Source organism: Melanotaenia boesemani, chromosome 10, assembly GCF_017639745.1.
Source record: "Melanotaenia boesemani isolate fMelBoe1 chromosome 10, fMelBoe1.pri, whole genome shotgun sequence".
Taxonomy (NCBI): domain Eukaryota; kingdom Metazoa; phylum Chordata; class Actinopteri; order Atheriniformes; family Melanotaeniidae; genus Melanotaenia; species Melanotaenia boesemani.
The window spans coordinates 7,175,475-7,189,284 of record NC_055691.1 but is presented as its reverse complement, the minus strand read 5'-3'; the positions used below and the strand labels follow the sequence as shown (position 1 = coordinate 7,189,284).

Below are 13,810 nucleotides of genomic sequence, written 5' to 3'. Positions count from 1 at the left end.
TAAAAGATTCTGTCACATTTGTCATATTTTCCTACTACATGGAGAGTTTGGGGGTTTTTTAAACTTGTTTTTTCTGCTTCGCTTCAGCCTCAGAGCTCTCTGTTTTTAGCAGCTGGGTTCAGAACAAAAAAGCTTCAAACTTTGCTCTTCTCTAACTCTTTGGAGCAATAAAAGCAACCAGGGAACACAGTGGATCATTAGTTTTATCTGTGGAAAAGGTGCTTTTTATCCCCAAATACGTGCTCCTGTCTGGGCATCAATGAATAAAAAAATTTTATTGAACAGAAATGAAAATACCACTAATGCACACATATGCACAGTGTATGTATAGCTCATCAATTAATTTTAAGGGTGTTTTATTGTCAATAAATGGAGAATATTTGAACTACAGTTCAAATGACATCCCCAGATCTGATATGAAAAGGCAACTGATTACAAAAGTATTTGTACACACTCACACACAGTCACTCAGACAGTTCTGCATGTCCATTATTGGTCTTCATAGAAGACTTCAGCCATGGCGAGGGCAACTTTGGCCACTTTTTTATCCTTGGCGTCGGGGCCCATGTTGGCACGTGCGATTCTAATCCAGTACTGCTCCGTACGTTTCTGGTAGTCTGTCACCGTCTCCCCCTCCTGCACTGCAGGGTGGTCTTCTTCATCATCTGGAAACACACAATCAGTGTGGGCTTAAAGGTACAAATTACAAAGTTGATCACAATCAAAGTTACAGAGAAGAGCTGCACCTCCACCTTATGGATCTGATGAGTGTGAAACTTAACCAGGTAAAACATGCATATTTGGAGTTTTATTCACACTGAAGAGTGGTGTCAGGACTACAGCACCACCTAGGCTGCAACCTTTGTCACATTACACACTCAGGACAGGACGATATATACTTGAATGTATGTAGGCTTTTGTTTTTATTATGCAAAAATGGTTGTTTTTATTATATAAGCACTTTGTGCTGTTTTTTTGTATTAAAAGGGCTTTTTAAATAAAATTCGATTTCATTTTAATGTTGCACCTTGTCAACCTTTTTGTACAAGTATGAAAGGAAAGTAGTCACACATAATCAGGTGGGAAGTCCAACATTTTGAGGGTGAATAATATTGCCAATAGGACTCGCTTTAGCCTCTGGTTACTGCCGTTGAAATGAAGTTAGTCAAGCAAAGGACCCCCTGAAAGAGAGTTTCTGTGTTCAAACTGCAGCTCAACACTGGCGTTAATGAGCTTGTTGGGACCAGTTAATTCTGCATTTACACCAAAATAGTCTGCTAGACCAGATACAACTCAGTTGGGAGGTGCAGCATTCTTCTGGCCTGAGTTTTCTTTCATGCTGCATTTAAAAGAAACCGGATCGTTTGAAATACGAATTTCTATCCTCACTGCATCACGAATTACTGAAGGAGATGAGAAAAAAAAGAAAGAAGAAAACTTGTTCATCTGTTGCTTAATGCAGGACAACTTCTGTTTCCACCCCATCAGAGCAAAACATGGAGCTGCGTGTTTTTCCACATCTGACCGCAAGACTTTTCCTTGCCAGCTTTCTTTAAAAAAGCTGTTTTATTAGCTTTTTAAAGAGATTTTTATGGATTTTGTAATATTTTAATGAATGGAAGACTTAATAAGCTTATTGTAGGAAATGTTCGTGTTAGCAGGATAAACAGCAGACTAAGAAGACTGGTAAATCTAAAATATCAAATTTAAGCAAATATGTAAAACATTTAAAAGTCTATTTAAATCCTACATTTACATACAAATATCCCAAGTCAATGTGAGATTCTCTGCTGGCTGCAAATTCAAGAACATTTTACCCAAACTCGTCCTCCTGGATTTGTTACTATGAGAGAAAAAGAAGAGACAATAAATGTGACACCTCAGAGCACAAATAATCTCTTGCCTTCCTCATCCTCGGTTTCCTCTTCAGATTCTTCTTCCTCTCCTCCTGCTCCTTTCGCCCCTTCCTCCTCCTCCTCTTCCTCTTCTGACTCAGACTCTTCCAGCCACTCCTGTGTCTCTGTAGAGACAAAATCATAAATCCAAATGAAATCTCTCCCATCTTATTGTCCTACTCTGCAATGATGACGAATCGGCACCAGTTGGCTGATCCGGGGCGCCACGCAGAGATGATGGCGATTACGTTTCGTTTTTTTGTCTGACTCACTTGGGTCCATTTCAACCAGGACCTCCCACTGCTCCATCTTGTGCAAGTCCAGACAGTAGAAGTCATTCAGGGTAAACTGGCGGTCTCCCACCTCAAACATCCCTCCGTACAGGTAGAGCTTGCCTTGTCGCACTGTTGCCATGGCGCTGGACCTTGGGCAGGGCTCCACCAGTGGGGCCGATGCTGTCAGGGAAAATAACATTGAGGTGTAAAATCTAGCAAAGTATGCTACTTTCAATGTTTTCTTATATTCTGAAGCTGTTTTGTGTGTGATTCTGTGAGTGGGTGTCTAATCTTACCATCATCCTCTTCTTCATCCTCTTCTTCATCCTCCTCTTCCTCTTGAGCACAGGGAATTGCTTCCTTGATTGTCATCACTGTTCCGTCCTCAGTGACAATCTCCTTGACGACCTCAGTGGGTCCTTGAGATGCCTCCTCCTCCTCCTCCCTCTTCCCATCTACCCCTTCCTCCTCTGCTCCGCCTTTCTTCCCCCTCCGGCGTTTCTTCTTCTCTGCCTTATTTCCCTAAATGAAGACACAAAAAAATCAACCAGCTTAATTTTACACTGCAGCGATTGGTCCAACAGCTACAAACCAAAGAGATATAACATTAAGGATGTTTGGAGTAATTCTTCTCCTTTAAAAGATAATTCAGGTTTATTTTGACTTGGTGTATGTTCCCATTAAAGGTCCAGTGCGTAAGAATTACGGACCTTTAGTGGTAAAGACAGGCATAAGACACCGTGAACGGAAAGTGACGATCAGCAGCCAAAATTCTTCAAGACATAAAGATGTTTTTATCTGCGAGTGGATCAAGAGTGGGTTGCTGAAAGCAACGAGAGGTGCCACAGGGTTCGGTACTCGGGCTATTGTTGTTTATATTGTAAATTAATTATTTATGTTTGATTTCTAATTTACCAAAATCAGGGTGTCCAGCTCAGGTTCATGAGGTTCACAATCCTGCAGGTTCTCAATGTTTTCCTGCTCCAACGTATCTGACTCAAATTAATGACTCATTGTGCAGAGCCTCATAGGCTGTCAGATCCATTTAATTTCATTCAGGTGAGTTTGAGCAGGGACACATTGAAAATCCTGCAGGACGGCGGCCCTCAAGGACCAACTTTGGACACCCCTGAACAAAATGTATCATTTCTGTTCTTGACACAACTTTTTTTTTTTTTTGCTTTTTTGTAGTGGGAACGGTCTGAAGCAGTTTCTAGATAGTGAACATTGAACTTTGGATAATTAAAAAACTGGTTTGATGCCAACACCTTGGGAAAAACAAAATGCATTATATTTTGGAATCACACAACCAATAATCAGATAAAAATCTTTTATAATTATGTTGAAAGACACAATTGCTGAACCAAGTTTTTAGGAATCATTGTTGATAATAAACTAAACTAGGAAAGTCACATAAACCATGCCAAAATAAAATGTCTAAATCATTGCTTTATGACAACTAAAGACTTTTTATGTCAGAAATCATTCTTTATTTTATATCATTTCCTAGTCATAGCATTCAGGATGTACTGTGTTGAGGTTTGGGAAAACACAAATAAAACAACTACAAATACAATCATTTTTATTACTTCAAAAGAAAGTCATTAGAATGTTAAACTAATAAACCCTTTTGTAAATCAACTAATCCATTATTCAACCAATTACACACACTCAAATTTAGTAAATTAGTAGATTATAAATTAATTAATTAAAAATCTAAGAACAAACAATTACCTCCTAACAGTGGCGTGCACAGACATTTTGAGGGGCAGGTGCTCAGTTTTAAAAAAAAGGGCACTTTGCAGAGCACATGGAACCGCCACCTATGTTTAATAATAGTGTGAAAAAAATTACATTACAAAAACACAACAGGCTTTTATGGACTTGCAAATTTATTAATATATGTTACTGTACATGAACCTAGTACTGATCTGACTCTGCTCTCCCTATCTTCCATGCTGGTAGATGGTCTACTGTGATGCATCTCTGAGTAAGACTGCTTGGTGACGAGTCATCGCATTACACCACTAAGACTTACACCGGTCTGCAACTGCCATAGTCTGACTTCAATACTTTACCACTAGCTGTGTTCTGCAGACAAATTCTAATTGGGTATTTATGATGGTCAACATTTCATTATTAGCCTACAATGGTAAATACGAGATAAGTGTGAATTCCGTAAGGCCTAAAATGGAAACAACTTATATTTGTGGGGCTACAAAATAATGTACTGGGTTAATATAGCTTGTACCAGATTGTACGGGTCTTGGCTCTGACCTTTCTCCTTCATCATCATCCTCCTCATCCTCCCTGCTGCTTGATGGCTTCATCCAGACCAGCAGAGAGCTGCTTCCCTGAGCTGCCTGGTGTAGCTCCTTTAACTTCTGTTTTCTTATTCTCTCTTTTCTAGGCATGCTGCAACTGATAAAAGCCGAGGCCAACTGTGTTATAGACTGCTTAGAATAATGCTGCTTGGAATAAAGAAAAAACGATTTGTCAAATTATTACAATCTGCGACAAATGAGGTGGGCAACTGGAGAACGCTGTGCGATGTGGTTTATGAATACGTAGTAAAACTTCACAGAAGAAAAAGCCAATCATACCTGCGTTTGTAGTGACCACTTAGCCTAACATTTGGCAAGGTACCACTGATTATGGCTAGTGCCAAGTTCATTAAGCAGGCAGTCGTGCCCTCGAAATAGTTCAGCGTTACCTGAGTAGTGGCAGGTGGAGCGGTGGGAGGTAACTTCACGACAGTCCAGCTGCTGCAATGCACATGCTTACAATGTGCCTAACTGGCGCTTTGCGTGATCATGCTGCCAAAGAAACGACGAGAACGAAACGGGAGTACGTGTGCGTGCACGTGTGTAAGGGGTGTGTGATCATGTCAACATATTGGACCACATACAGTCTATAAAAAAATAATTCTGACAAAAAGGGGAAATTTTCAGCCCCGACAAGGGCAAGTGCTTCAGCACCACCAAGGCTCTATCTGAGCACGCCAGTGCTTCCTAATATCCAGAAGCTGTTGATAAAACAAATATAATCTAGGAGGTCATTTAATTATTGAAAAACCAGAGGTATGAAGCAGCATTAAATGTCACTGTGTGGGTGTAAAACTCTGGAACCTTCATCCTGGAAATATTAAAATGTGTGATTGTTTGAAATTGTTTTAAAAGATGTATAGAAAACATAGGATTATTCTTTATTACGATGGATGTTAAATTAAGCAGAAAGAGAGACCTCAAGATGTAACTGAAAATGGTTTATTTTCTTTGTAAAATATATAGTCGATTGTTTTTTTTTTCCTTATGTGTTGATTTTCTTCTTCGTGTAAAAAGGTTAAGTGTTATATCAGCATTTAATACAGCTCACAGCCTTAATGTTTATCTTCTTTATTATTTTGTGTTTTGTACTTTCTTGCCAACATATTAAGTAGAACCAATAAACCAAAGTGAAACTGAATTTTAGTAAAGTTATTAAATTCAAATAGAAACACAGTTAATAAATTAAATCTTTTTGTCATTGACCGTTAAATTTATTAAACGATGAACCTTTAAAGCTGCTGCTGAAAATTGTTAGAAAGAGCTGCACAAGCTGCTTTTAAGATTAATTTAAAGTCTGTTTTCAAGTCTGACCAAAAGTAAATCGGTCTTCTATGGAGGGAGAAAAGTTAAATACACAAATACAGCATTCAATAATTAATTTAATTTATTTAAACTTGAAATAAACACATTAAATAATTTTATGAATAACTATCTAAATTTGTTATTAAGAGACATTGGAAATAAATGCATATATAAATTTTGAAAATGTTTTTTCAGTAACAAATGTTACCTCTGTTGGTTAGGGGGTTACTAGGCTGACAAATATCCCACAGGAGAACATCTATGAAAAAACTTAGAAATTAATGTGTTATTGTTGCTGTTCCAACCATTTATCTGAAAAACCCAGAGTTTTCTCTGAAGTCACCGGGTCAGACTGAAGTTTAGAGCAGCAGCTGCCAAAACTAAAACCAGCTCAAGCTGACCAATGCAATCACTGGTGATGACCAATCAGAGTACACAACAACAGCTTCTACTCTTCAATTCTTACGGCGGGCTGCCAGAGCTCCCATTTTCTGGCTATACAAACAACAAAACCTTTATTCGGTCTTTGGACTTTTGTTTTTGCTTTGGTGTTAAAACCTAATGCGGTTTTCACAAGAATCTGTCCAGTATGAGCAGCAGGAAAGGCAGCAGGATATCCAACACGCTTCGTTGAGTCATACGTCCCTTCCTCTCCAGCTGGATGGTCATTGTTAGCGCACTGGTTTTCAAGTTCACTTGCTCGGTCCACGCCAGAGTCCAAAAGAAGTACACATGGACCAGACTATCCGTGTCAGTGGACCAAATAGTGCTGCTGTAAATCCACCTTAAGAGACTGAATGGTGCCGGTCCAAAATATCGGCCTTTAGGTTTTCTGCCCTAAACTACCAGAAAACCTGAAGTCTGGTCAAAATTTTAGTTCTTTTGGACTCTCACTCTATGTATTTCTTTGTGTTTCATCTGTTATGTAAAGAACATTGAATTGCCTCATGTATGAAAAGTGCTATATAAATTTGTCTTGCCTTGCACAAACCTGGCTCACAATGACTTGTTTAAAGCTAAACTTGAAAGACATTGATCCAAAGTGAAATTGTGCTCACCCTGAGTACACTGGGGAACCAGCGGTTCTTCACCGTATCATACAGGTAGAGGTCATTGTAGAAATCGCCCTCCAGCGTCTCCTCCTCTTCCTCGTCACAAACGCCACCAAACAGCACCGCCCGCCCCACTGGACCCACGGCCAGAGAGAAACCGGAGCGAGGAGGGGGTTTATTACCAGAAGGGTTCACTCTGGACCACGACCACTTCTCTGCAGGACAAAGAGTCAAAACCAATCAGAAAATAGACAACAGCTGTAACATGATTCCTGCATGTCAGCGTTTCTTTTTGGTACCTTGTCCATCTTTTCCTTCTCGCTTCAGGAGAAACATGTCAGAGTGGATGGTCCCCTTCTCAACATCCTTCTTCACTTTCTACACAAACACATACAAGCATCTGTGAGGCGTCACACAAACAAACATCACCACAGCAGAAGCTTAACGGACCACACACACACACACACACACACACACGCACCACTTTAGAGTATCCACCATAGATGATGACGCCCATGCCGTCTGGCGTGGAGGTCATCTGACAGGCTGAGCGTGGACAGGGGGCGGAGCCTGATGGAGTGAGGCGCGACCAGGAGAAGGTATCCAGCGAGAAAGAGTAGATGTCGTTGTAGTAGATAAAATCTCTACAGGGAGCAGAGGAAGAGGCAAAGGATACAACTCAGAATGACATGTGTTAAAATATCTGATAATATATAAAAAAATAAAAATTAAAAAAAAATTGTCCCCTCGCCCTCCGTGGGCGGTCTCTCATCCATCCAAGCTCGGGTCCTCTACCAGAGACCGGAGAGCTTGAGGGTTCTGCACAGTATCTTTGCTGTTCCTAGGACTGCACTCTTTGGACAGAGATATCTGAGGTTTGTCCTGGGATCTACTGTAGCCACTATTCCAGTATGGGGGTTACTGCCCCGAGTGCTCCGATGACCACGGGCACCACTATTGCCTTCACTTTCCAGGCCTTCTCAAGTTCTTCTTTCAGGTCTTGGTATTTCTCCAGTTTGTCATGTTCCTTTTTCCTGATGTTGCAATCGCGTGGTATTGCGACGTCAACCACAACGGCTTTCATCTGCTGTTTGTCCATCACCACAATGTCCGGCTGGTTTGCCATTACCATTTTGTCAGTCTGGATCTGGAAATCCCACAGGATCTTAGCTCGGTCATTCTCTACCACCTTCGGAGGTGTTTCCCACCTTGACCTCGGGGCTTCCAGTCTGTACTCCGCACAGATGTTCCTGTACACTATACCAGCCACTTGGTCCTTGTAAGCTTTTCCTGCCAGCATCTTACACCCTGTAGTATGTGCTGGATTGTCTCAGGGGCCTCTTTGCACAGTCTACACCTGGGGTCTTGTCTTGTATGGTAGATCTGGGCCTCTATTGCTCTGGTGCTCAAGGCCTGTTCCTGTGCAGCTATGATCAGTGCCTCTGTGCTGTCTTTCAGTCCAGCCCTTTCTAGCCATTGGTCGGATTTCTCGATATCAGCCACTTCAGTTATCTGTCGATGGTACATCCCATGGTGGGGTTTTTCCTCCCATGATGGTTCCTCCATCACTACTTGATCTTTTTTCCACTGCCTGAGACATTCACCGAGCACTTTGTCCGTTGAGGCCATCTTCCTGATGTATTCAAGGATGTTGGATGTTTCATCCTGGATAGTGATTCTGACACTCACTTATTACTTGGCATAATGTGGTTAGAATGGTGCCCATGTGGCATGTACTGTAATGCCATGTGACCTTGAGTAAAGAACAAAGGAAACATGATGTGAGGGGCCCCTGTGACCGATGACCAATGGGCTAGTCCAGCCCTGGACATCACCCAGGAGGTAGTTCCTCTTAAAAAATGCTAAAAAAGGTTTTTAATACATGATTAGATTGTAAGTAATGGTTTAACATCATCTGAGATGAATGCATGAAGATTAGGGGTCAAGGCTCTAAGAACTGTATAAATACAGCAGACAGGCAGAGTAAAATCAGTCATGAACCTGGGCATGACTGACTAATTTGTTGCCTGTAATTTTTTATGCTGGTTCAATAAATGCACCCTGCTTGCACCCTGCTGTTTACTATGGGTGAACCGATTCACCCTTTAATTGATTCATCACGATACGACACGTGCCGATTTAATCACGATTTGTAAATGTGCAACATCGATTATTTTTAGGAACACAGCTGCAAAGTGTGACAGGAGCCTAAAAGTTGCGCGTGAAGCCCAGACATGCATTGGTCCGTCCCCCTAAAGTCCAGGCGGCAAACAGTAAACAACAGAGATACCATGAAGGTGGCTGACAGCCAGTCTGTAACTGAGCGGGACATTTATTCTTCAGGTTTGAAGGCTAGCGTTTGGAAACATTTGGTTTTTATGGGAATGAGGATAACGGACAAGGCCTGGACAAGACTTACTCCATTTGCAAGTTGCCAAGTTTAAAGCCAGAATAAAATATATTAATACTGCAAATATGCAACAGCACCTCAAGGGCTCCCACTTAGGTTAGAGGAGGAGAAAAGCCGCTGGTTGTTATTCCTAACTATTATTAACACAGTTTTCCTGTAGATTTAATGGAAAAATATGTTTAATATATTTTGGATTTATTTATAGGTCAGCATAAATAAAATATAGTGGAGATGAACTTGTTTGGTTACTTGAATTAATGGATACTGAATGGAGTATAAAGTTGTATAAAGGTAGCCACGGAGTGAGAAAAAAAAAAAACCCTGAAAAGACAAATTAAAAATCCAGATAATCATTTAATAATCAAACCCAGGCCCCCTGAATCATAATCGAATCGTGAGGTTTTCAGTGGGTCATTAGACATTATTCAGAATAATGACTTTTATATAAGTTTATATGTTGTTTAAGTTATTAATGTTTGGCTTAATTTGCATTTAAGTTTTAAATCTATGCATTGATTTGAGGTTAAAACAGAGGAGTTTGACTTTACTAAAGACCAACACATTGTTTCTTCATTGGTTATTGTCTTTATACGACCGCTATGGTTACAGAAGTGTCTCAGCTATTAGAGATGCACTGACCAAAAACACTGAAAAGTTAACTTAATAAAGAAAACAATAAATATTTCCAAGCATGCTTTTTGTACATTTAAATAAAAATATATTTCAAATATCATGTTTAAGACAACCCTTTACAGTGTGTTTAATGCTCATGTTCATATTATCGAGTACCAGCAGGAGTTTAAAATGCAGCAGGTTTTAACAAGCATGCTTATACACACACACACACACACACGCACACAAACAGCACTTCTTTTAGTTTATTCTAGGCATCAGTTAGGTTGTTTTTCCGTTCATTCATTATAAATATCTGGCCCAACATAGTCACAATTAAACACAAATTGCTTGTTTACCTGTTGCTCTCATGGAAACCTCCAAAGACCAGCAGCTGCCTCTTGCTGAGGACCATCCGGTGGCCGCTGCGCCCTGACGGACCGCCGGGTGCTCTGGAAAAACAGCGCCAAAGACTCTCAGATGGTACTTATAAATACCAAACAGAGCATAATTAATCAGCTACATTTATTTAACACTGATCTCATTTTATTAACATCTTTAATGAAATAGTCTACAATTGATGAGTCATTATTTTTTTCTTTTTACTTCTAGTTTCGTACTTAATGTTTTCCCACGTGTGTGTAGCAAGGTGCAGCACCCAAAGGTCCTTGTAGTGGTAGAACTGCTCCCCGTTTGGAGAGGCGAACTCTCCCCCAAACACCCAGAGCTGGCCTCCACCCTGTGGAACCACCACAGCCTGCAGGGAGAACAGAAAAGAGGCGCAGCTACATAAATACAGAGATCAGGAGGTTTTTTTTGCCTCCTGGTTTAATTAGTTTCATGCAACAGGCTTCACTCTGATGAGTTTTAGCTTCTCCTGATCTGTGCTGCAGCAGTCTGCCCCCTTGTGGCCGAAATTATCAATCGGCTAAACATGTCCTGATACTTGTTCACTCATTGTCATACACAAGAGAGAACATGATTTTCTGTAACAGTTGTGCTAAAGCATCCTGTAACAGAGATAAACCGAGTTATAAGAGTCCTCGTGAAGTGTGGTGTACCTGGTGAGAGCAGCGGCGTGGAGGAGGGTTGGGGATCTCAGATTTAACCCAGCTGTTCTTCTTGATGTTGAAGAAAAAGAGATCATTGTACAGATACGTCTGCAAAAAAAGAGACAATAACAGGGTTTTGAAGCTGTTTATTCTGCAGCCAGAACATGAAAAGCTGCAAAGGCCTGATGGTCCACACAAGATGTCAACCGCAGCAGGACAGCAAGCAAGCCCACTTTAACTGTCACAAGATGCAGACTTTCCGTTTAGGTTACGATCATTTTGACTCAGAAAAATCATAAATAAAACATGAATGTACATTTTGATCTGTGTAAACAATATTTATAATAAATAGAAATGGCAAAAATACACGTGAACTCTACAGAAAACACTGATTTCATGTCTTTAAAATTGTGCATAAGAGTTATCAATGATAGACACAGGAAAGATTAACATACCAAAGAACAATTAACAAGTTGAGCAAACAAATCCTAATCTAAAGAGAGCGATGCATGAAATACAATTTTTTAGGAAACACTAAAACAGATAAATACTCTCAGTACAAAGCTGAAACAGACAAGTCAACAATAAAATAAACTTTAAATATGAGGAACAAGATGAAGTAGCTAAACAGAAACTAAAAGTCTGATTATGCAGGTTAGAAAACAAACATTAAATGTCGCTGAAGCAACTTATCAGCTGCTCCTTTCTTTCTTCATTACAAAAACGGACTGAATCATTTATGAAGAGAAGCATTGGGTTAGAGTATTTTACTACCTTCTTTCCATTGAAGTATTCTCCTCCGAACAGGATGAGTTCATCTTTCTCAGGATGGGCAGAAAGTGATGCATTCAGTCTAGAACGAGTAAAAAGACGACATGTCAGGCGTGATTGATGAGATGTAAACATATAGATAACTTCACCCTGCAGCAACTGGATTTCTAATCTAAAATGGTTAAGATGTTATTTGAAAAGCTGTAAAACTCTAAATATGTTAGAGTTAGTCAGCACATTTTCTATCATTATTTAGTTTAATAAGCCAGTAATAGCAAACACCATCATAAAGTTAAAAAGAAGACATACTTCTCGCTTACAGAAGCATCAATCTGGTTGAGCTTTTATTCTTTATTTGTTCATTTTCATTTTTAGTTAATTTTTGCCTCTTTTACCTCTACAGTCATTTTTCTTTGCTTCATTAAATATTGGTGTATTTTTGCAGGTGTACTGCACATATTTATGGTCATTTCGAGCCCTTTTTTTATATTTAAAGGTTTGCTTTCCATTTGTTTTGGCTTTTGGTCATTTTGCAATTTATTTTAGTTGTTTTCCTAATTATGTTATAATTACATTTCTGTAAGTCTTGTTTCACTTAATTTCAAATGACCCCTTCCTGGCTGGGGGTCAACATGAAATGTCATCTGTCACCTTGGTGATGGAGGAGGACATGTCGTCTCTACAACTTGGGTTTTCTTTGCATCCAGATTCTGAAACTCGGCAATGAGCGCCTCCAGATCTTCCTGCAGACAGAAATGAGGTGTAAGGACTTAATCAGAAACAAAGTTCACAAAACTCATCTTTAGTCACGTATCTGAGAAATATTTCAGAAATGTTTTTATGTCTTGCAGCATCGAAGTGTATGATCCTTAGCATTTGCATAGGTTATGACTTTATTTGGTGGTTGTAGCAGTTGTCAGTGTCAGTGAATTCTAGACTACATATATAGAGAGGGTTGTAGGTTTCTTCTAGGGGTCCATACAAGAAACCTACAACCATCTTGTAGGGGTAACATATTCTTGTAGGGGTCTTATGCTGCCATATAAAAGTCTTCTGAATGGTTCCAGATATCCACTTAGGAATGTTCTGTATTTGTAAAACCCTGCATAATGAGAGCTGAAACAGACAGATGCTGCAGATCTGTTTAAGATGTCACTTTTTGTAATAAAGGTCACCAGCAGTTTAAAGTATCACATCAACGCAGTACAACAACATGCCACAGTTTTAAGAATACTCTACATCTCACAAAAAACACAAATATTAGCATAATGCTGCAGATATCTAGTCCGAGCTGTTACCTCCTCTCTTTTCGACCTCTTTGAAACCTTTTTCTCCATTTTAGCAGCGGTCTTCTCCGCTCCCTTCACCTTCTTCTCTTTCTTGCCTTTTTTCCCCATGAGTCCTGTAACTCTCAGACAACTGCTATCAGATTTCCCTTTTTATTTAAAGAAATTATTTGCCTCATTGAAGCCCAAACATGCTCCACATGCCTATTCGTTGCTTTTCCTCTAACAAATGGGAATTACTTCCGGCAACAACCTCGCGACACTCAGGCTATTAGACTGAAACTGCGCCCTCTATCAGACCGGAGGAAGCACCGTTAGTCACCACACTTAATAAGCATAGAAACACGTTTTAATAAAATAATAAAAAAGACTAAAATAAATTTTAATGTTAAAAGGCTGATCTTAAATTTAATTTAATTTAATTTAATTTAATTTAATTTAATTTAACTCTGAGAAACATTTGATTTTTTATGAAGAAATTAATTACAAATAATTATAATAATTCCAGAGACCCTGAATTGGAAGAAGCAGTATAGAAAAATAAAGAATCAATGAATGAATAATACCAAAAATATTAAAGTCTAGTTGCAAGAAGTGGAAATTGTACAAGAAAACTGAAGATTCTAATATAACAAATGTTGAATCTAGAGGTATCATAAATAATGTTTAGGACAAACATCACCCCATTTCAATTAAGTATTTGAGTTTTCTTAAGCGTGGACAAAATTATAGAAATTATTCAGTTCAGTTCTGAAAGAAAAAAAAACCCTCCAAAAATAAAAATTAATAAAAAAAAACCTGATTTGACAGGTCTATTTAATGTTTAAT

At 39.3% G+C, this 13,810-nt stretch overlaps 1 protein-coding gene across 1 annotated transcript; it reads right to left on the bottom strand.

Annotated features, from left to right (window-relative positions):
• Positions 1-260: 260 nt before the first annotated feature.
• On the bottom strand, positions 261-13,221 carry klhdc4 (kelch domain containing 4). The gene is made up of 13 exons (XM_041997716.1): positions 12,995-13,221; positions 12,348-12,439; positions 11,700-11,778; positions 10,935-11,033; positions 10,494-10,630; positions 10,233-10,325; positions 7,333-7,495; positions 7,151-7,229; positions 6,858-7,066; positions 2,467-2,692; positions 2,168-2,350; positions 1,904-2,020; positions 261-665 (listed from the first exon to the last, which is right to left on the bottom strand). Exons 1-13 carry the CDS (start codon positions 13,091-13,093, stop codon positions 490-492), a joined length of 1,752 nt encoding a protein of 583 aa, XP_041853650.1. The 5' UTR covers positions 13,094-13,221; the 3' UTR covers positions 261-489.
• Between the last annotated feature and the right edge of the window lie 589 nt (positions 13,222-13,810).